The sequence below is a fragment of the Alosa sapidissima genome, chromosome 24 (genome assembly GCF_018492685.1).
Source record: "Alosa sapidissima isolate fAloSap1 chromosome 24, fAloSap1.pri, whole genome shotgun sequence".
NCBI lineage: Eukaryota > Metazoa > Chordata > Actinopteri > Clupeiformes > Clupeidae > Alosa > Alosa sapidissima.
In genome coordinates this window covers 22,100,289-22,120,246 of record NC_055980.1, presented here as the reverse complement: position 1 = coordinate 22,120,246, position 19,958 = coordinate 22,100,289, and the positions used below count along the sequence as shown (strand labels likewise).

Below are 19,958 nucleotides of genomic sequence, written 5' to 3'. Positions count from 1 at the left end.
CAAACATTGGCAAACGTGTGTGGTGAACATGTTTTTTTTCCAAACTGTTAGATTTGAACGATTTGGTGTTAACATTCCATTGTGTTTGCAAACGTTCGCCAAAAAAAAAAGGCAACAGAAACATGTTTGCAAATATTCGTCTATGTTTGCGAATTTTAACTCACCTCAAACCCCCCCTCTCCCACACACACACACACACATGCCAATTCAGAGCTGCAGTCACCAGTATCCAAGTCTTACGACTGCATTAGGAATTTTGTCTACGGAATACAGACACTGACAAAAGTCCATTGCATCTAAAGCAGCAGAGCAAACATATTTTTTACACATCATATTTTCCCATACAATAACCATAGCATATGAAAACATTTTATCTGAATATACATCACGAGAGACAGAGAGAGGGTACAAGAGAGAGAGAGAGATAGAGAGAAAAGAAAATTCAAGAGCAGTGAAATAGGCCAGTGATTATTTTCATAGTCGATTAATCTGTCAATTATTTTGTTGTTGTTTGATCGATAAAACGTCAGAAAATTGTGAAAAAAAGTTGATCAGTGTTTTCTAAAGATTATGTCCTCAAATGCCTTGTTTTATCCATATTTAGTTTACTGTAAAAGAAGAATGAGCAAGGATGAAAGACTGCAATCTGAGTAATTAATATCATAACATATGTGTATTAATCTCATGACAAATTGACCGATTATGAAAAAAGATGGCGATTAATTCAATAGATACTATTACTACCGATAATACTAATTGATAATGATACTAATACTAATTGAACAATCAATTAATTGTTGCAGCACTCAAGTGAAAGGAGAGAGGGAGACCAGAGAGAAAAGGAAGGAGAGAGAGAGAGAATGGGGGCACCTGGTGCTGTGATGCTCCAGTTTAAAGATGTGCACGGTCTCTGTGTTGCTGGACGCACATAGGAACTGGCCATCAGCGCTGAAGGACAGGGAGCTGATGCTCACATACCTACAACAACAGCAACCAGAAGGTCAAAGGTCATGAGCTAAACTGCTGGTTACATCACCTACAGAGAGAGTCGGGCAAAGGGCATTAATAGGGGCCCCCAAAGACCTTAGTGGATGACATTATTGGGAGGGTCGAACATTTATAGCAGTGGCCCAGGTGTGTGTGTGTGTCTGTGTGTGCGTGTGTGTTTGGAGGAGAAAATACAGTAACAACACACCTCTTCATTCCCCTTCGAAACTCAAACAGCTTCAAGCCATCAGGAACACTGAAGACACGGATGACTGTGCCCTAAGCAACACAGATACAAAAAATGGTCAAACACACACACATACAAACACACACACACACACAATCAATCTAATACGTATTTGCGTATTCATGTATGTATAGGCTACACACACCCACATGCTGTCTCTCACATACACACACACACACACACACACAGACAGACAGACAGACAGACAGACACACACACACACACACACACACACACACACACACACACACACACACACACACACACACACACACAAACACACTGAGGTCCATCGCGGCAAAAACAATGCCCAGCCACTTACCTTCTCGGAAGCGCTGGCCAGCATGTTGCCCTGGATGTTGAAAGACATAGCAGCCAGTGGGCTGTCGTGAGCAGGGATCTCAATCGTGTTACTCTGGGAGGGGTTGACAGAGACAGGGGGACACAGAGAGAAGTAGGGTGATTGGTTGCTTATCGGTGAAGAGAAGAGAAGAAGGGTGATTGGTTGCTTATCGGTGAAGACAAGTGATGAGAAGAAGGGTGATTGGTTGCTTATCGGTGAGTGTGCACCGTTTCCTTGGCCATTCTAGTCACGCATGTTGTGACTCTTACCAGGCTGTTGGTGTCATACACAACAATCTCCCCAATACTGGTACTCCCAGGGTAGGCCAGGTAAGAATTGGAATGGTTTACAGACAGTGCACATAGACCTGGGACCGAGGAAACACAAGTCAACACTCGCAAATGACTCTCTCCCTCTCTCTTTTTCTCTCTCTCACACACACATGATACAAACAAGATAGCAATTCATGCCAAGTCATATCAAAAGTATTCAAGTAGCAATTGTCTACAGAATACAAACACTGGCAAAAGTCCATTGCATCTAAAGCAGCAGAGCACACACATATCATATTTTTCAAACACATCATATTTTCCCATACAATTGACACATTGCACAACACCAACTATAGAATATAGAATATATATAGAATAAAATAAATATAGGGTCACACAAAATCATAAGCGAAAGCGGGTGCACACACACATACCCACAATAAACTCACACACACACACACACAACATGCACATGCATACACAGAATGCAGCGCAACTCACCGGTACGGTTTGCTGGTGTGTTGAGCAGAGATTTCAGGAGCTTCATGTCCTTGATGTTGTGAATATAGATGGACTCTTCCAGGCAGACCACTAGTCTCTATAGGAACCCAAAGCAGGAGTTTGAAAGACACACAAGACATCAATAGCACTGAAAATGCAACATTAACAGAGAGCAGTATGTCCAGTGGAGCTTGTCTTAAACATATATGGTACATAATATCACAAATGCTGTACATTTTTATGAACTTTTTGTTAAATGCAAATCGTCAAATGTAAAATTCCGTGACTTTCCCCTGACAAAAACCTGAATTTCCATGACCTGCTATATAATGAATGGTACATTGACATTACTTCACCGACCACAAATTTCAAGTAAATCTTTAGTACATTTTAAACTGATACAAACAAAATTCTCTGACTTTCCTCCAAATTCTCTGAATTTCCATGTCTAGATAGATAGATAGATAGTTACTACTAGATATTGATCCCCAAGGGGAAATTCAAGAATGTCTGGAATAGACTTCCAAGATTCCATGATATTCCATGATATTCCAGAAAATCCATGACCGGTGGGAACCCTGAGTTCTTTGCATCACTATTGCCTTTCTATATAACACTATTATTACTGAGGAACTGGCATTCTGAAATGACCCCAACCACGCATCCAACAAAAGGATGAGATAAACATTAAAAAAGAACGGGACTGATATCAGTATCTCAAACTCCCTCAAAACACCACTACCACTAAGACCATAGACACAGCTTATGTCGACACATGTGGTCAGACCTGCCGGTTAAGTTTGACGGCCAGGATGTCGCTGGAGTAGCTGTAGTTGCAGATCTCTGTGCCCTTCTTGAAGTGGTAGATGTTCATGCGACGCGGCATCGAGCGGCTGACCACCACCACCAGACTACTGGAGAAGAGACGCTCCACGATGTACACGTCTGGGCTCTCGGCTAGCCCAAGGGAGGGGCACATACATACACATCATTAATTGAAAGTAAAGACACTTGTGTGTGTGTGTGCGTGTGTGTGTGTGCGTGTGTGTGTGTGTGTGTGTGTGTGTGCGTGCGTGTGTGCCTGTGTGTGCCTGTGTGTGTGTGTGCGTGTGTGTGTGTGTGTGTGTACACGTCTGGGCTCTCTGCTGGCCCAAGGAAGAGGGAGGAAGGCACACACATAGCCTAATAAATCATGAGTATTTATTCATTTTGAAATTTACACCTGTTACAATTTCAAATATAGCCTACACAGGAGAGATCTTAAACTCCTGCTATAGGTAGCCTATACAACCAAGCCTATTTACCATCAAAAACAAAATAATTAACAAAGCAACAGTTGCATCACTTGAAACACTTACCACCTTCATGAATGCAATTCAATTTGTCCACAGATGCCAAAGAGAAGAGTCGATATCCATCTTTGGTGCCAATAGCCAAAGACCTGACAGAAGCAAGGAAAATGTCAAGCTTAGTAGAGAGAGGTTCCAGTGATGTGAGAAGGAAATATTGACTAAGGAGACAGGTGCTGAGGAAACTTTTAATGATAAGATAAGTTTTCTTATCATACACCACACCTGCCCAAACAATTAAAGGCTTAACGGTTCTGATCTGTGCTAGGAAACCAAAGCTAGGCTAGGGCATCAAAGCAGTTGCCATCTTGGGTCAATGTGTTCTTTAAAACGTTTCTAGGCCACCTATAACACAAGAAGGAAGCATGTAAAATGACCAGGAGACTAACTAACTTTATGATGAGTGAACCGCTAGGTGTGAATGTTTGCACTGTGTCAGACCAGTCAAACAGACAAAACAGCTCATAAAACGCATGAAATACTGGCAGGACCTGCTGCCATGATTGTTAGACCCTATGAACCCTTCTAGAAAAGGCCACAAAGGGATTGAGGTGGCATATGGTGTTCGATTTAGGCGTAGCCTTTGATCAACAGTCGAGCGCTGTTTTTCTGCATTCCATCTCCATACTTACGTGGAGTCCTGATTGAAGGAGGCGCACACAACTCCTTGTCCTCCAGTGGGTTCATCGGACAGCCCTTTGCAGTCTTGCTCCAAGTCCGATATACCACCCTCGTCCCCCGAACGGCAAGCTGGGACAGGTTCGATCATCCTATCTGCTGTTCGTGGTCACTGTTCTGTGACACGATTACAGAGTTTACTTGGACAATACAACTATATTAAATATATATTTCGATTGGAAAAGAAAACGGTCTATCGACCCAAATAGAAATCTCCTCCAAATTATTTGTTTTTATCCTTTCCGAGAAATGTCGCAAAAAAATGCGTGTTGTTGACACTTACATGGCCAGAGTGTCAACAAAACACGGCCAGCTGAGTGCCTGGTACGTCACGTAGGAGAGATGGTATGTTCAAGATCATTCCAAGCCCGTAAGGTTTTGAAATGTGTCCAATTAAATGTGTCTACTATACATCAATTTACAGACACATTTCGTCAAGACACATATATTTATGGATACTTATTGTTATAATCGAAGTATTTTACCCTAATCAAAACGTGGTATAGCCTACCTAAACATTTAATGTACGAGACGTTACAAAATGCAAAAACACGAGACGTATGGAACATAGCCCGTTTTTGCTTGCGCTAAAAACCCACGTCAACTCTCCTCCAATCATATTGTTTCTGTTACTCAAACACATTTTCTGATTGGTCTAGAAGTTGCTGATTAAACAAGAGGAAGCATCCCATTGGCTCCTTTCTGCCTCCATTGAACCACGCGGAATTGTTGAGATTACGTGCTGCAAATTGTGACAGGAGTGTGATAAAATACGTAATCGTAGATAGGTTACTGGAAATAGACTGCAAATGGTGCGGTCTTTAAATAATCTGAATAAAATGTCAACTTCCCTTGTGATAGCTTGAGAGCTATGGTTAGTTACACAAAAGCATGTGACTGTTGTCGGGTACTGTCAGAAAAGGCTTATCGGATTCTGCATTGTAGCTCATTCGAGTCTGTGGAGCACTTCTGAGTTTTGATGATCAATTAAATACTAGTAAAGACTAGCAGTTGGTCAAATACTACAAAGTTGCATTGTTTTCTGATGCTAAACATTATCAGCAACAAAGGGTGAGGTAGGCATTTTAAGTATGGTCTGTGCATGTGATCTAAGCAAATTAGTCACTGTGGCTTTAAGGTTGTCAGGGGTTACATCCTCCATGTCAAATCGAGGCGTATTGACGTCAATGGTGGTTTGTGATTGGTCTTGACCTGTTTCCGGTAGGGCAACCATCCAAGAGGTTGAAAAGAATCAAGAATTTGAGCTTCTGTTACCCGGAAAATACATAACATTTGAGAGAAAGAAAAATTCGAGGATCTAGGTAATTAAATGAATTTGTGCAGGGTTTTGTTATATATGGTTGGTAAACACAACAGAGAGTGATATCGTATGATGTTTTACAGTTTGCTAGTTATCCTACGACTGTCATTTGTTTATAATACGAATCAAGATGGCGTCGACGGGCAGCAGTTGAGGCCCAAAATTTTATCCGATTTTCTGTCAACATTAATGTCGCCTTAAAAGGCCGTGACACCTTGCTCTCAGAAGAACTGAAAACATTGGTTAATACACGAAGTTAACAGGCCTGTTTCTGTAAAGGCACTTGCTCAAAGTACGACAGAGACGCCAACGTTATTGTTGTTCGTTCTGGTAAAAGAAAGGTAACGTCAACGGTAACATAAAGTTAGGCTACCTATTTAGATTAATGTTATTTGTAAGAAGTTGGGTAACGTTAAGATGATGTCCGGAAATGTTTTTTTGATTTTCGAAACTTGACATTTCATTCGCAATCATTTGATATTCGTGGATTCCAGCTTGGAAGTGTTAATACGCTAACGTTACTTTCTGAGTGCAAACCCGACCTCTGAATCTTAAAACAATTGTTTCCGTTAATATTTGGACTTGAAAATAACTCTGGGTGTACCCTTGGAAATCATAAACGCCTACAATGTCATCTTATCGGGCTGCGTATGTAACTGTTGTAACTAAATGTAGCCAGCAAGTTGTGCCGTAAGGTTAATAGGCCTAGCTACTATTTGTCATAGGCATTATAATCGCACACAGATTATTATTGACCTGAATCCAATTACAAGCGGGCAGCAACATTAATACAATAATCTCGGTGCCCCGTTGTTCTCATCGTCTTGTTGATTATGTTTGCAGCTGTGTGTGTGTGTGTGTGTGTGTGTGTGTGTGTGTTTCTACTCGATAGTGGGTATTAAAGTACTTAGATCAACGAGGTGCAAAATCATTTGCTGTATTGTTGTCATTGAAATCCATGACACAACGGATAGGTATGAGGTACAGAAAATAACAGAGTACACAGAACTGTTTGTTGGGGGAGTTGTTTACTGTATGTGCAAATGCATTGATAACATCACAAACCACAGAAACCATTTCTTCACTGGAAATGAGAACTGATACTCTGAATCTCACCATCCCATGTCCTCCTCCAAGGTCAGAGGTTGAAGAGTCAAAGGTCAGCAGCATGGCGTCCGGCAGTGCGAGCAGCGAAGAGGAGAAGAGCCTGCGGGAGTGTGAGCTGTACGTGCAGCGGCACAACGTCCAGCAGCTGCTGAAGGACTGCATCGTGCAGCTGTGCACCTCCAGGCCAGACCGCCCCATGGCCTTCCTCAGGGAATACTTTGAGCGACTGGAGAAGGTATGGGGGTCACAGATATTTTCAGTTAATTTGTTAGTTAATTATCCCTGGGTGGGGCGTGATACACTACATAATGATAATAATAATAACAATAGTAATGGCAAGTCATGATAATAACAATGAATATTGAAACTTACTGTTCAGATCAATGTTACATTTACATTTATTAATTTAGCAGAAGCTTTTATTCAAAGTGACTTACATATCCCAATCATATTACAAAGGATACTGACCCTGGAGCAACTCGGGGTTAAGTGCCTTGCTCAAGTAACCTGACAATAGCCAGGTGAATGTCGTTCCGCTTAGCTCCGCCTAGCTTCACTCACATCCATCTGGGACCTCTTCCATTGAGAGTGATTTCTGCAACCGACTTTATGGTTCAGCCAATCAGGACGCAGGGCGGGAGTTTCATAGATGTGACATAGCGTAGAAGCGACTGTGAGACTGTTATCAGCGTCACGGGTTGGCTTCGATGTGAGTGGTTGAAGTAGCACGTCAATAGATGACGGACAAGTGGCTTATTCAATCATATGCAAGCATTTTTTGATTAGGCCCAGCCTTCTGAAGCAACACTTCAATGGAACGGTTCCAGATGGATGAGTGGAGCTAGGCGGAGTGAAATTCATCTGGCTATTGTCAGGTTATTGCTCAAGGGCACAACTGTGAAAGTCGGGTATTGAACCCACAACTTTTTTGGCTACTGCATGCTAGCCCAGTTCCTTAACCACTATGCTACCATCGTCCAACATATTGTGTACAATTGGGCCAAACTATCTGGTAGCCTATTGAAAGGCTCTTATAATAAATCATGAAAAAAGTAACATTTTCACAATACGTCCCCTTTAATTTAAAAATAATTATCGTCCGTTATCAATGCTAATACCGATAGATCGGCAAATAGCTAATATCGGCCGATAATACTCTGATTTATCTGTCAGGTCTTACGAAAACATCACACAATATCATACACAGTATTCAAAGTCACCCAAGTGAACACAAGGCTACCAACAAGCTATCAAGCTATCTCCTCTGCCAGGAGGTAACGTTTTCGGTGTGATTTGTCTGTCTGTCTATCTGTCCGTCCGTCAATGTGCAGAATAACGCACAAACTACTGTCCCGATTTCCATGAAGCTTGGTGGAAAGATGTAGCATGGTCCAAGGATGAACTCATAACATTTCGTCTGACACATAGGCCTCCTGTAGTGATTTAGTTTTGCTTTCCCTACTCTTGTGCCATATGGCATTCACGCCTGTTTTGCCCTCTAGTGTTTAAACTGAGGAAATGCATCACTTGATGGCTTTGGGGTTCCTAAACCAGTGTGTGGGTGTTCCCATGACATGGAATTAATGAATTCATGCAGTGCAGTATAGCATTTTCACATCAAGCTGGTTGCCTTAAGGCGATGTGCGTCTTGTGATTATAATTGGGCTGTGTTTAGCCAGCTTCACACGGATATCTCGAGTTTGAGTTTTACTTGATTTGTATGTACAGCGGAGCTACATGGCCACGATTGCGGAGTTCTGCGCTTCTGAATGCCCTTCTGCTTAAGCGTGGTTATGGCTGTGGCTTCCAGACTTTTGTCAAAGTGAGGCCCTTTGCATATCATATCAGATCTGAGATCTGTACCTGTGCTAAGAGGACATTACAGTGAAGTGGCAGTTGAGTGGGTGTGTTATGTCCCATGATTGCTATCGTGATTGCATTGCATGTGATGTCCTACCAATCAATGAGAATATAGTGATCCATCTAGTTGTCATTTAGAGGAGGTTAAGATTTGTTATATTTATCAGTGATGAGAATAAATTAATAAACATAAAAATGCTCTTCAAGAGGAGGCAAAAGAATGTGAAGACACTGTACTCCAGCTCCAGTGTCCAGCTCTCATACAATTTGCACTTCAAAAGGCTAGAAGAATATGGGGATGTTGTGATATTTCCAGGAATGAATAGGAGCTTTGTCTTGATGTGAACTTCTTTATTGACGCCACATTACTCAGTATCGGCCTCCTCTCATGAACTGGTGCGCCGTCACAGAACTAGCAAGTTGTTCACCGTTAGTCGTCATTTTTTAGACTCTCAAAATATGTCTTTCCTTGGTTGTTCCCCTCTCTCTCTCTCTCTCTCTCTCTCTCTCTCTCTCTCTCTCTCTCTCTCTCTCTCTCTCTCTCTCTCTATATATATATATATATATATATATATATATATATATATATATATATATATATATATATATATATATATATATAAATAAATGTTTATTTGTCTTGCTGCTGGTATAAGAATGTATAAAACAATAGTTGCAAAGTAAACCACATATTGTTTTGGCTTGTGTAAAGCAAGTGCCTTGCCTTTGTCTCCATCTAAACTTCAGAACCTCTCATGGCACATATCTATATACTTGCATTCATTTGTATGTTCCTCTATAATATATCATACACATGCATGACCTATGTGCATTTCATATGTATGTACCTCTATCATACACATGCATGTGCTGTATGCATTTCATATGTTCCTCTATCATACACATGCGTGTACTTTGTGCATTTCATATGTTTGTTCCTCTCTAGATGATACACATGCATGTACTGTATGTGTTATTAATGTGTGTTGTTTTGCATTCCTCTCTTGGCCCTGCAGGAGGAAGCCAAGCAGATCCAGAATCAGCAGAAGGCGAGTTCTCGCTCGGACTCCCGGGAGGATGAGGTGTCCCCTCCCATGAACCCCGTGGTGAAGGGTCGCATGCGGCGAGGAGCCATCAGTGCCGAGGTCTACACGGAGGAGGATGCCGCCTCATACGTCCGCAAGGTACACACACACACACACACACACACACACACACACACACACACACACACACACAGATGCATACAGTGACATCAACTACAGGGGTGCAACAATTAATCGATTAGTTGACACTTTAAATTAATTGCCAACTATTTTGATAATCTGTTAATTGGTGTGTATGTCATAATTGTCTGCTTGTTGCTTCTTAAATGTATACATTTCTAATCTGATCCTATTCTAGGTCATACCTAAAGATTACAAGACAATGGCAGCTCTTGCCAAAGCCATAGAGAAGAACGTGCTCTTCTCCCACCTTGACGACAATGAAAGAAGGTACAGACATTTGCCCCCAGTCAGGTTTAGATGTCAAGTCATTTTTCTGTGGATGTTTTTATCTTCTGTTTTTCCCCAATGTAAGGGTAATCACGTTATTACATTATGTTTGTGTAGAAGTCCTCACAGTCAATCTTTCCATTCATTTGTTCTCCAGTGACATCTTTGATGCTATGTTCCCAGTCACGTATATTGCTGGGGAGATAGTCATACAGCAAGGTAAGATCACTTACTTTACTACAGCAGATGTTGTATCTCAGTTATGTATGTAAACTACATTTTTTTTAATGCCTTTATAATTAATTTCATTTTATTTATCGCTTTTGTAAATTGATTGTGCTATTCTTCACAGCTGGATGTGACTTGTCGAGCACATGCTGTTAAGCCCCATGGCTCGTCAGCTGTTTAAAGTTCCATTATGTTTGTCATTTTACAGGTGATGAGGGAGATAATTTCTATGTCATCGATCAGGGAGAGATGGATGTAAGTAGTGCCACTATGTGACACTGAACACTAATGAGTTTATCAAGTTGCAACTCAGTTCGACTATGTCCAGTCTGATACCTCTCCTGGTCAAGCTATACTGTATCGTCTTCTACTGTATCAAAACATTGCTAAGCATTTTTGCATCTTTCTCTGTTCATATCCTGTATTTTGCAGCAGTGTCTTGAAATGGTACATGAGACGTCCTCATATTATATGTACTGTGGTAGTCCAAGCACTCCTGGATATATATATATATATATATATATATCCTGCGTAGTGTTGACGACGCAGCGCAGCCCTCGGATTGGAAGTCAAGTGTGCTAGCAATCGAGCTAAAGGCCCCAAGCTGCTAGCTCTCTCACTAGCACGTCTCTTAAGCCGTCGGGAGGGAGGTTTACACAACATACATGCTGCACAGCTATGTAGCAGTTGGCTAACATTACACTCACCTCCCTAAACCTCACTCCCGATCCGGGTCACAGCATGTAACTGGTGTTGTGTTGACCGCGCTGCTGCACAGCTACGTACAAGCTCGCTACCGTTGCATTCGCTTCAGTGTCTTTCCTCTGTTTCGTGTTGGCTTCAGGTGTATGTGAACGGAGAGTGGGCCACAAACATCGGCGAGGGGGGCAGCTTCGGCGAGCTCGCCCTGATCTACGGCACTCCCCGTGCCGCCACCGTTAGAGCCAGGACCAACGTCAAGCTGTGGGGTATTGACCGAGACAGCTACCGGAGAATACTCATGGTAAGACGGACAGACACTGTGCTGTTCATACTCCCACATTTAATCCATATATCGCTTTCAAATGAAACCAAGATCCACGCACAGCCTGGTTAGGTGCAGGTAGATTGCAGGAACATACTTAAATAGCAAAAATAAGATTGCGCTACCGCACACTGTTGACTTTTTACTCGGTTTTATTCAGACCGAACAGCGCGTTTCGCATACAGCGTCCTCAGGTTCGCTCAGGTCAACAGTATGCGGCAGAGCAATCTTATTTTTGCCATATAGCGCTTTATCAAGGTACCCAAAGCACTTTACAGTGAAGGGGGGAGTCTCACTTAAACCACTACCGATGTGCAGCACCTACCTGGGTGATGCCACTAGGTTCTGGGTTCTGATTCCGTAAAAAAAGGTTGTGATGGTGTGTGGACATGGTCTGGAGTTTATTGAAGCTGTTTGTGTTTGTTTTGATAACGAAGGTGTATTTTCTTTTATTTGTTTAAAAGTAGTGTGTTCCGTAATGCCACAAAATGTCAGTACTCCTGTGTTTTGGTGTGTCTTCTCTGAATCCTGTGTCTGTGTCTCTGTCTCCCCCAGGGGAGCACTTTAAGGAAGAGGAAAATGTATGACGAGTTCCTTAGCAAAGTCTCCATCTTAGGTAAACATTGACTCTAAGCTTTGATGCTGATGTTTGTCTTTGTCGATGTTTTTGTCAATCCAGTCAGCCTTGGCTAGACGGGAGGATTATAAGGCTAACTCGCATTGTTTCCATGCATCCTCAGAGTCTTTGGATAAGTGGGAGCGCCTCACGGTGGCCGACTCACTGGAGCCAGTTCAGTTCGAGGACAGCCAGAAAATTGTAGTTCAGGGAGAACCGGGAGACGAGTTTTTCATCATACTGGAGGTAACCAACACATTCTCTGTTCACAGGGTTTCCGCGGGTCATTAAAAAGCATGAAAAGTAATTAAATAGATTTTGGGAAAATTCAGGCATGAAATGGCATGAAAAAGCATGTACTTCGATGTTCAGAGGCATTAAAAATGATGTAAACTTAATGGAATAAAAACATTGTTTTTCACAATTTATTTTGATTATATAAACATCTAAATTTAATTTTGATCAGAAGTATAGCGTAATGGTTGACAGGCGGAACCTTTTAATTGCCTGTTTTTTACAGCCGGTGCATGAAGTTGCAACACCAGATGCTAGTAATGCAACGTGCTATGAGTGTGACTGAGTGAGTGTACTCTGTGGCAAAAGAACGGAGGAAATTATGGAAAAATTCTGTATCTGCAGTTAGACATGGGCATGAAATTAGTTTAAAGTGGCATGAAAAAGCATGAAATGAGATTTGCAGAAACCCTGTGTTCAATTAAGTTGTATTATTCAAAACTTAACAATAACTTATTTCATTCAATTAATTAAGTAATGTTGAAATTAGCATGTTTTTGTCAGCCATATAGGGTTATTGAGTTGCTGTTGATTGTACTCTTTCTTTTTTGGGGGCCTCACACAGGGCAGTGCCGCTGTTTTGCAACGCAGGTCAGAGAATGAGGAGTTTGTGGAGGTCGGACGGTTAGGACCCTCTGACTACTTCGGTGGGAATCTTTTTCTTCTTTTCTGAAGACATAGATATTTTATACATACATTGATGCATAAGAAGACACTGAAGTAGTACTTCCCTGTGGATTTTTTTTATTTTATTTTTTTAGTCCTATGATGAACTGGAATAGTGTTCATTTGTAAGTCTTTACTGAGAACTCTGGTGTGTGTGTGTGTGTGTGTTTGTTTGTGTTCGTTTGCAGGTGAAATTGCTTTGTTGATGAACCGTCCACGTGCCGCTACGGTTGTGGCCCGTGGTCCGCTGAAGTGCGTGAAGTTGGACCGACCCCGTTTCGAGCGTGTCCTCGGGCCCTGTTCCGACATCCTCAAACGCAACATCCAGCAGTACAACAGCTTCGTCTCGTTGTCCGTCTAAGGAAACCCGTAGGACCACCAACCTCCACCCCCTCTTCTCTTTCACGCCTTGCCCCAACCCCTCAACCCCCCCTCAGCCCAGACCTCACAGTCAGGCAGGGTCTCCACAGTATGCTCTTTGCATTTGCCGTTTCCTCCAGGTTTTTTGTTTGTTTGTTTGTTTGTTTGTTTGTTGGTTGGTTGGTTGGTCGGATGTTTTTTTAAGAGCCAGGAGCGGCACCCCCTTGCACTTCACCAGCTTGACACCTTTTTTTGTGGTTGTTTCGTGCACCTGTTAAGTTCATTGAAGAATGGGATGTTTCTGTTGACGCGACAGTGCAGTAATGGTTTTGGCGGAGGCTCGTGGAAGAGTAGACAATCAGATTGAAATGTTCTCACTTTGCTTTTCACGTGTGGTTGTTAAACGTGGCTTTTAGCTTTTTTTTTTTTTTTTTTTTTAAAGGTTTTCTGAGTGTGAGTTTGAAAATGAAGGATATCTTGAAGAAACCAAAAGAGAGTGTGAAAAACAATAATTAAAAAACAACAACTGACATCAATACACTTGAAATTCATACAGGCCCGAATTACAATGTTGTTTGGTAGCTTCTTGCTTGACGTTACTCCTGAAAAAACTTTCAGAACTTGCAGTCAGCCTTAATGTGTGTGGATCTTTCGTCTTTTCCTTGGGTTCTCCTCTGAAGTCAACTCGTTTATGAATGGACCAGAGTAGTGTAGGCACAGCTCCAGCAATCTGACCTGAGACCTTTTCTGGAACACTTAACCTTCCAACAGACTTCTAGAATGCCAGATATTTAACCTTGCTTTGAACACGGCCAATCAAACAGAAAAAAGTCAGGTTCCAAACACACCTTATGTCTCAGATAAAGTCGTTCCGAATGTGAATGTTCACACCAGGGGTTTTAGTTAGATTGGATATTGTTAGGGGGTCTGTGGAAATGAGCAGGGTGCGGTTGGTTACAAGACAACAGTAGAGGGCATTTGATTGTTACGTAATCCTGTGTCACTACCATCAGTTTCAATACAGTAGGTTATTCTGGGTTTTATGGCTTATTCTCTGGCAAAGTGATTTGTTTTGCGGGGGTTTTGTGTGGGAGAAAATTGAGCAGCATATTTTTGCTTATCTTAACTGTTAAAAAGGGTTGTAAAATGTTTCAGTGATTTGAATTTTTCAATTCTCAACTCTTGAAGTTTCTCTTCAGTAATTGGTTGGTGTCATTTGCTTCCGAGCATTGCTCCGTTCTGTTTAGTTTTGAAACTAGTGCCAAACATTGAAATTTATGTGTATGGCACAACAATTCATTGCTGTTGTGATTTTACAAGAGAATATATTAAGCCAGTTCAATCGTAACAAGACAAAACTATGATCAGATCTTACTGGGAAAAGCTGTTTTAGACCAAAATGTATCGTTATCAGTATTTAATGTCTCGTCAGTATCCGCCACTTACTACATGTTTAACCATTTGCGCCACCATTTTAACGTTGTGTAGATTCTTTGAGTAAGAAATCTTCTACAAAAACACCATGTTATTTAGGAGTGCCATAATAACAGATGTGAAAGCTTTGCTCTGTTGTAAGAAACCCCAAACAAGAGCACATCAAACCATACTTAACTTTCACAACAAGCTCCGCGCTCAAATCTCTGACATGGCCTCAAATAGGAAGGGACACTGTATTACGGAGACTTGCGCCAATGTACTGGGTGATCAACCCCATGCAGACAAAATGGAGTCATTCTTTTTTTAAGTCGTTCTGATATCACATTTCACGCTACAAAGTTTATTTTACTGAGTATCGTGAGGAGTTGTCTTCTCATTGGAATGTGAACTGCATGTGCAGCATCCGAATGCCATGGCTGTTGGTTACCTGAAATAAACAGGTGACTGGTGTTGGCAAGTAACCCAAGAAGACAAAAAAAAAAGGAAATGCAAGCTTTTTGATGTACAGCTTCAGTGCTGTGTAGTACTAGGGGCACTAAATTGCAGTCGGGTTTAAGGTCTTTTTGTGAGGGATAAAATGACTCCTTTTTTTCTTTCTGGAACTCTCCATTTGTACTGTTTTACCATTGTACTGTAAAGTGATATTGCTGTCCATTCCATCCCCATTGCTGCCACCCATGTAAACATGACAATGTTCCTACAAAGAGCTGAAAAAGGACCCCGCTTTCACCACTGACGTCTTCTCCTCTGTCGCTTTTTGTTTTGTTTTGTTAATTATCTTTACTGGGTGTGAATGTGTGTGACTGGAATTGATGAGCGGAGGTGTGTGCGTGTGCATGCGTGTGTGTGTGTGTGTGTGTGTGTGAGTGAGTATGTACGTTACCAAACAGATTAACATAGTTTGCCTTAGCTTCTGTTACCGAGGGAGGGAACTCTCCTGCTTGCCCATCCTTCTGAGGGTGTCACGTGACCCGCAGTGACCTCCACCTGCCGGTCGACCGAGGACCATCTTTCTTTTTTCTGTCTTATTTTTTAAAAAATTCTATTTTACCCGATGTCTGTACAATGTTTAATTTCTTGTATGTGTGCTCAGACTATAGCCCTTTTTTGGTATAGATTGTCCTAATGGCAGTTTAAGCAATAAAAAAATGTTGTATTATTGAATCGGTCTCTACAGCCCCCTTTGGCTTGTGTATTTGTCTTGTGAGTTTCAATTGCAAGGTCCTTCAGATACAGTAAGTAATGAGCTACCATTCACTAATCGACAACATTGGTGTAGTCCAAACAACAGTTCACACAGTTCACTTGATCACAAGTAATTTGAGGCTTACAAGAAGCCAGAGAGCGTTGCTTGTAGTCAGCATCAGCATCCGCATCACGACTGTGGCCGCAACTCCTCGTCTGCTTGACTCCTCCCATTTTCTTTAACATTCCTCCTTCTTCTTCCTCTTCCGTCGTCTGACAATCAAAATGATTAACAACTGAATTTTTTTTTCTGAGTTCATGCCACTAAAATACAGTATATTTTAAAAGTACAAGCCTAATTCTACACAGCTAAAAAAAATGAAGGGAACACTTACAGTTTTTCACAATTGCCAAAACACATTTTTTAAAACCTTCCACCCTTTTCTCCTTTCTCAAACTACTTTCACAGAACATCTGGCAGACAGTTCTTCCAAAATCAAACAATCACCTCAGAACAGTTTCACCTCAACACCAAACAACGTCAGAGTACTGATCCGATGTGTGTTCCCTTAATTTTTTTTGAGCAGCGTAGTAGTTTACTAACACACATACCAGAGTGTTGCTATGGTGTTTGGGTTCACAACCAAATCCATGGTGTAAATGTCAACACTAAACTCATCTGAATAAGGTTGGCCAAATATTAAAAGTTGAGCACCTTCAGATTAACAGTAGGTGGCGCCATTAAGCTATAGTACTAGAGCTGCAAAAAGATGGCGTCAAAGAGCACCAGTCAAACCATTACCAATGGAAGCCATGGGAACAGTGATCACATTTCTGTTGGTTTCATCCTGCTGATTTTATACAGATGAACAATTCTACCCATCATTGTGGTCAGCTTAAATAATAATATTATTATTATGAAATAATCCTAATCATATGATGATACAGTACATTTGTGAGAGGCCTACCTCTTCTTATCTTGTTTGGCCCTTTCCTCAGCGAGTTTTTCCTCCAAGAGGGCGGCATATTCCTCCGACGTGATCACCCTCGCTGGGAGAGGCAGGCGCTTCCGGGGAGAGTCGGACTTCACAAACTTGGGGGGGACCAGAATGTTTGCAAGCTCCTCCGGGATTAAGCCAGCCAGCACCAGGGGGTTCGGCTTCGAACCGCAAGTTGAACAGACACCATACCGGTTGGTAGCACAACTAGGGGCAGCGGTAGCAATGCTGGAGCTGGCATCTCCCACAGGGGCAGCAACAGCATCAGGGGCAAAAGCAACAGCATCAGGGGCGGAAGCAGGGGCAACATCATCAGGGGCAAGGGCAACATCATCAGGGGCAAGAGCAACAGCATCAGGGGCGGAAGCAGGGGCAAGAGCAACAGCATCGGGCGGAAGCAACAGCATCTGGGGCAACAGCATCAGGGGCGGAAGCAGGGGCAAGAGCAACAGCATCAGGGGCAAGAGCAACAGCATCAGGGGCGGAAGCAACAGCATCTGGGGCAACAGCATCAGGGGCACCAGCATCTGGGGCAACAGCATCTGGGGCAACAGCATCAGGGGCAACAGCATCAGGGGGCAACAGCATCAGGGGCAACAGCATCAGGGGCAGCAGCAGCATCACTAGAGGAGGCAGTGGTGGTGGCACAGACAGAGGGGTCTGTGGCTGGAGAAACGGCTGGGGTACCTCCAGGAGAGACAGCGGAAGCACCGGGGGCAGTACGCGAAGAAGAGGAAGTGATTTTCACAATCTGCAAAGGGGAAAAAGGTCATGATATTTGATGTTAGTGCTACTTTAACACAACTTGTGTTCTAAACAACAATTACCACAATATCCTTTGTATTCGGCACACATTGTACACAATAATAATAATTACGGTAAATGGCTATTTATTTATTTACTGTATTTACCTGTGAATAATCCACCGCCGCCCTGTCTAGTGGGAAGAGGCCTGTTTTCCTGAACCCGCTCATTATATTGGCAGGTGTCACCGCCTTGAGGTATGCGTGCTTTATAACCGCAGAAAACCGCCGCTTGCTCACCACCAGGTCCCCTCGAACAAGCCCCAAGGAGGACGCCAGCTTGGTGAAGGCATTCTTCAGCGGCCCGAACACAGACACGTCCAGTGGCTGGAGCATGTGCGTGGTGTTCGCCGGTAAGCACACCAGCTCGATGCCCTTGCCTCGGCAGAAGTCGACCGCGTCCTTGGAGACATGCGTCTCATGTTGGTCCAGGAACATAACAAGGGGGCGCTCGGTGGGGGCGTGTTTCACAAAGTGTTCCAGCCACTTCACAAACAGGTCACTGTCCATATAGCCCTTCTCAGAGACGCCGTACAGCGCATCTTTTGGCCCTTCTAGGCCATAGACATCATTTGGGAGGCATTTGGCGAAAATAATAAAGGGAGGGATACTCTCACCACTTGCACTTACACAGCAATGGACAGTTATAGGATCCCTCGAAGTGCTTTGCTGGGAATATACATGCTTCTGCCCCTTACGGCAGAGGACCTTTTCTCTGGAATGGGTTTGACCAAACCCTGTTTCGTCGCAGTTAAATATTAGGTGCGGCTTATCTCCCAGGCCATGCTTGGCGTAGAGGGGCTCAATGAGAGAGAAGAGCCCATCCACAGCCACCTTCGTTGCTCCATGAACCCTTTTGCGGTCCAGGGTGTCGGCTTTTCTTGCGGATATGTTTGGGTGGCGGGTACGGAAACGCGACCACCACATTTTGCTGAGGCCTCCCTCCAGGTTGACCATGGTGGGGCGGCCTGAGGCCTTCACCATCTGGAAAGCGAGCGTCTTGGCCACCGTGCGTGTGATGGGGAAGCCGCGGTCACTCATCCACTGGATGTAGGCCACCAGGGCATCCTCCTCGGCCGGAGACAGGGCGCGGTTGGGGTGGGGCTGGTGCAGGTACTTCTTTTTCTTGTAGTCTTGCAAGGTTGTGTGGGGGATGTGGTACTTTGCCGCAACTTTGCGAAGGCTCCCCCCAGCCTTCAGGTCCTCCAAAGCTTGCGCTACGTCCTCTGTATTGTAGCCTTTCCTTTAATAAAAGAATCAGTGTTAACATTTGTTTTCTTGTTTGTTCTGTTTAGTTGTTGAATTTCGTAGTGACAGTACAGATTATATAGTATGAGGGGTGGGGGGGCTACCTTTTCTTCAAGGTGAAAGCTACAAAGAACCAGAGGTGTGTAACCCAGTTTCAGAAAGTAAACTCAAAAGAACCATGATAGTCAATCACCCGCCTGTGTTGTACTAACAACTGACGACTTGGAAAGGAGAATCATAAATTATCAGACAAGTGCTCTCTTTGAGCAAGCACTTTCACTAAAGTCAAGTCAACTGTCAGACTCTGAAGACTTATTTGATCACTTTAATGCAAAAATGGCAAACATTATGGATGACATTGCTCCATTACAATTCAAGAAAGTTAAGAACAAACAGAAAGCACCATGGAGGCAAAATCCAGCAGTTAAACTTCTAAAAAGAGAGTGTAGGAAGACTGAAAGAAAATGGCGTAAATACAAACTTCAGATCCACTATGAAATCCATAAAGAGATGCTCCGCACATATAACTCTGAAATATGCAAAGCAAGACAGTCTTTCTTTTCTAACATTATCAATAGAAGTTCAAATAACACTCGTATTCTATTTTCAACTGTTGATAAGTTAACAAATCCCCCCTCACAATTAGCGCCTGAACTTCTCTCAACTAATAAATGCAATGAGTTTTCATCTTTTTTTAAAGGTAAAATTGACAAAATCAGACTCAACATATCTGCTCAATTACAAATTCAACATACTGAACTTCCAGCTACAAACAGAGGGAAACTAAACTTGATGTCAGAGTTCAGCTTGATAGACTACGAAACACTTGAAAAAACGGTACAGAATCTCAGCTCTTCCACATGTGTCTTAGACACTCTGCCTACCAATTTCTTCAAAACTGTTTTTCACCTCATAGCGGCGGATGTCCTTCAAATTGT

At 42.7% G+C, this 19,958-nt stretch overlaps 3 protein-coding genes and 1 long non-coding RNA gene across 9 annotated transcripts in view; 2 read left to right on the top strand and 2 right to left on the bottom strand.

Moving 5' to 3' along the window:
* Positions 1 to 4,708, bottom strand: part of LOC121699616 (WD repeat domain phosphoinositide-interacting protein 1-like) — a 25,591-nt gene extending 20,883 nt beyond the window's left edge. Inside the window, exons 1-8 of one of the 2 annotated variants that reach the window (XR_006026992.1) lie at positions 4,332 to 4,708; positions 3,709 to 3,791; positions 3,138 to 3,307; positions 2,351 to 2,447; positions 1,847 to 1,944; positions 1,557 to 1,649; positions 1,196 to 1,266; positions 871 to 978 (exon numbers count right to left, since the gene is read on the bottom strand). Coding sequence is in view for 1 of the 2 variants with exons in the window: in XM_042081914.1 (XP_041937848.1) it covers positions 871 to 978; positions 1,196 to 1,266; positions 1,557 to 1,649; positions 1,847 to 1,944; positions 2,351 to 2,447; positions 3,138 to 3,307; positions 3,709 to 3,791; positions 4,332 to 4,468 (857 nt within the window). In the remaining variant the exon portion in view is untranslated. The remainder of the gene's footprint in view (positions 1 to 870; positions 979 to 1,195; positions 1,267 to 1,556; positions 1,650 to 1,846; positions 1,945 to 2,350; positions 2,448 to 3,137; positions 3,308 to 3,708; positions 3,792 to 4,331) is intronic. The other variant, XM_042081914.1, reaches the window with a different exon arrangement.
* An 849-nt stretch (positions 4,709 to 5,557) lies between these two features.
* Positions 5,558 to 15,950, top strand: prkar1ab (protein kinase, cAMP-dependent, regulatory, type I, alpha (tissue specific extinguisher 1) b). 3 transcript variants are annotated; one of them, XM_042081918.1, is made up of 11 exons: positions 5,558 to 5,699; positions 6,836 to 7,040; positions 9,682 to 9,849; positions 10,070 to 10,161; positions 10,319 to 10,380; positions 10,598 to 10,644; positions 11,234 to 11,392; positions 11,969 to 12,029; positions 12,154 to 12,275; positions 12,889 to 12,970; positions 13,178 to 15,950. In XM_042081918.1, the coding sequence occupies exons 2-11, from the start codon at positions 6,867 to 6,869 to the stop codon at positions 13,348 to 13,350; spliced, it is 1,140 nt and encodes a 379-aa protein (XP_041937852.1). In that variant the 5' UTR covers positions 5,558 to 5,699; positions 6,836 to 6,866; the 3' UTR covers positions 13,351 to 15,950. The 3 variants fall into 3 exon arrangements, with proteins under 3 accessions (XP_041937852.1, XP_041937853.1, XP_041937854.1); XM_042081919.1 differs by having other exon boundaries at positions 5,576 to 5,699; positions 6,841 to 7,040; XM_042081920.1 differs by lacking the exon at positions 5,558 to 5,699 and adding an exon at positions 5,897 to 6,039.
* LOC121699603 overlaps positions 15,822 to 19,958 on the bottom strand; it is a 22,390-nt gene continuing 18,253 nt past the window's right edge. For 2 of the 3 annotated variants that reach the window (XM_042081880.1, XM_042081881.1), the window contains exons 11-13: positions 17,881 to 19,015; positions 16,940 to 17,720; positions 15,822 to 16,244 (exon numbers count right to left, since the gene is read on the bottom strand). In XM_042081880.1, the coding sequence (XP_041937814.1) occupies positions 17,541 to 17,720; positions 17,881 to 19,015 (1,315 nt within the window). In that variant the 3' untranslated portion in view covers positions 15,822 to 16,244; positions 16,940 to 17,540. The remainder of the gene's footprint in view (positions 16,245 to 16,939; positions 17,721 to 17,880; positions 19,016 to 19,958) is intronic. The other variant, XM_042081883.1, reaches the window with a different exon arrangement.
* LOC121699638 overlaps positions 19,154 to 19,958 on the top strand; it is an 11,024-nt gene continuing 10,219 nt past the window's right edge. The window contains exon 1 of the long non-coding RNA XR_006026996.1: positions 19,154 to 19,163. This is a non-coding gene — a long non-coding RNA (uncharacterized LOC121699638). The remainder of the gene's footprint in view (positions 19,164 to 19,958) is intronic.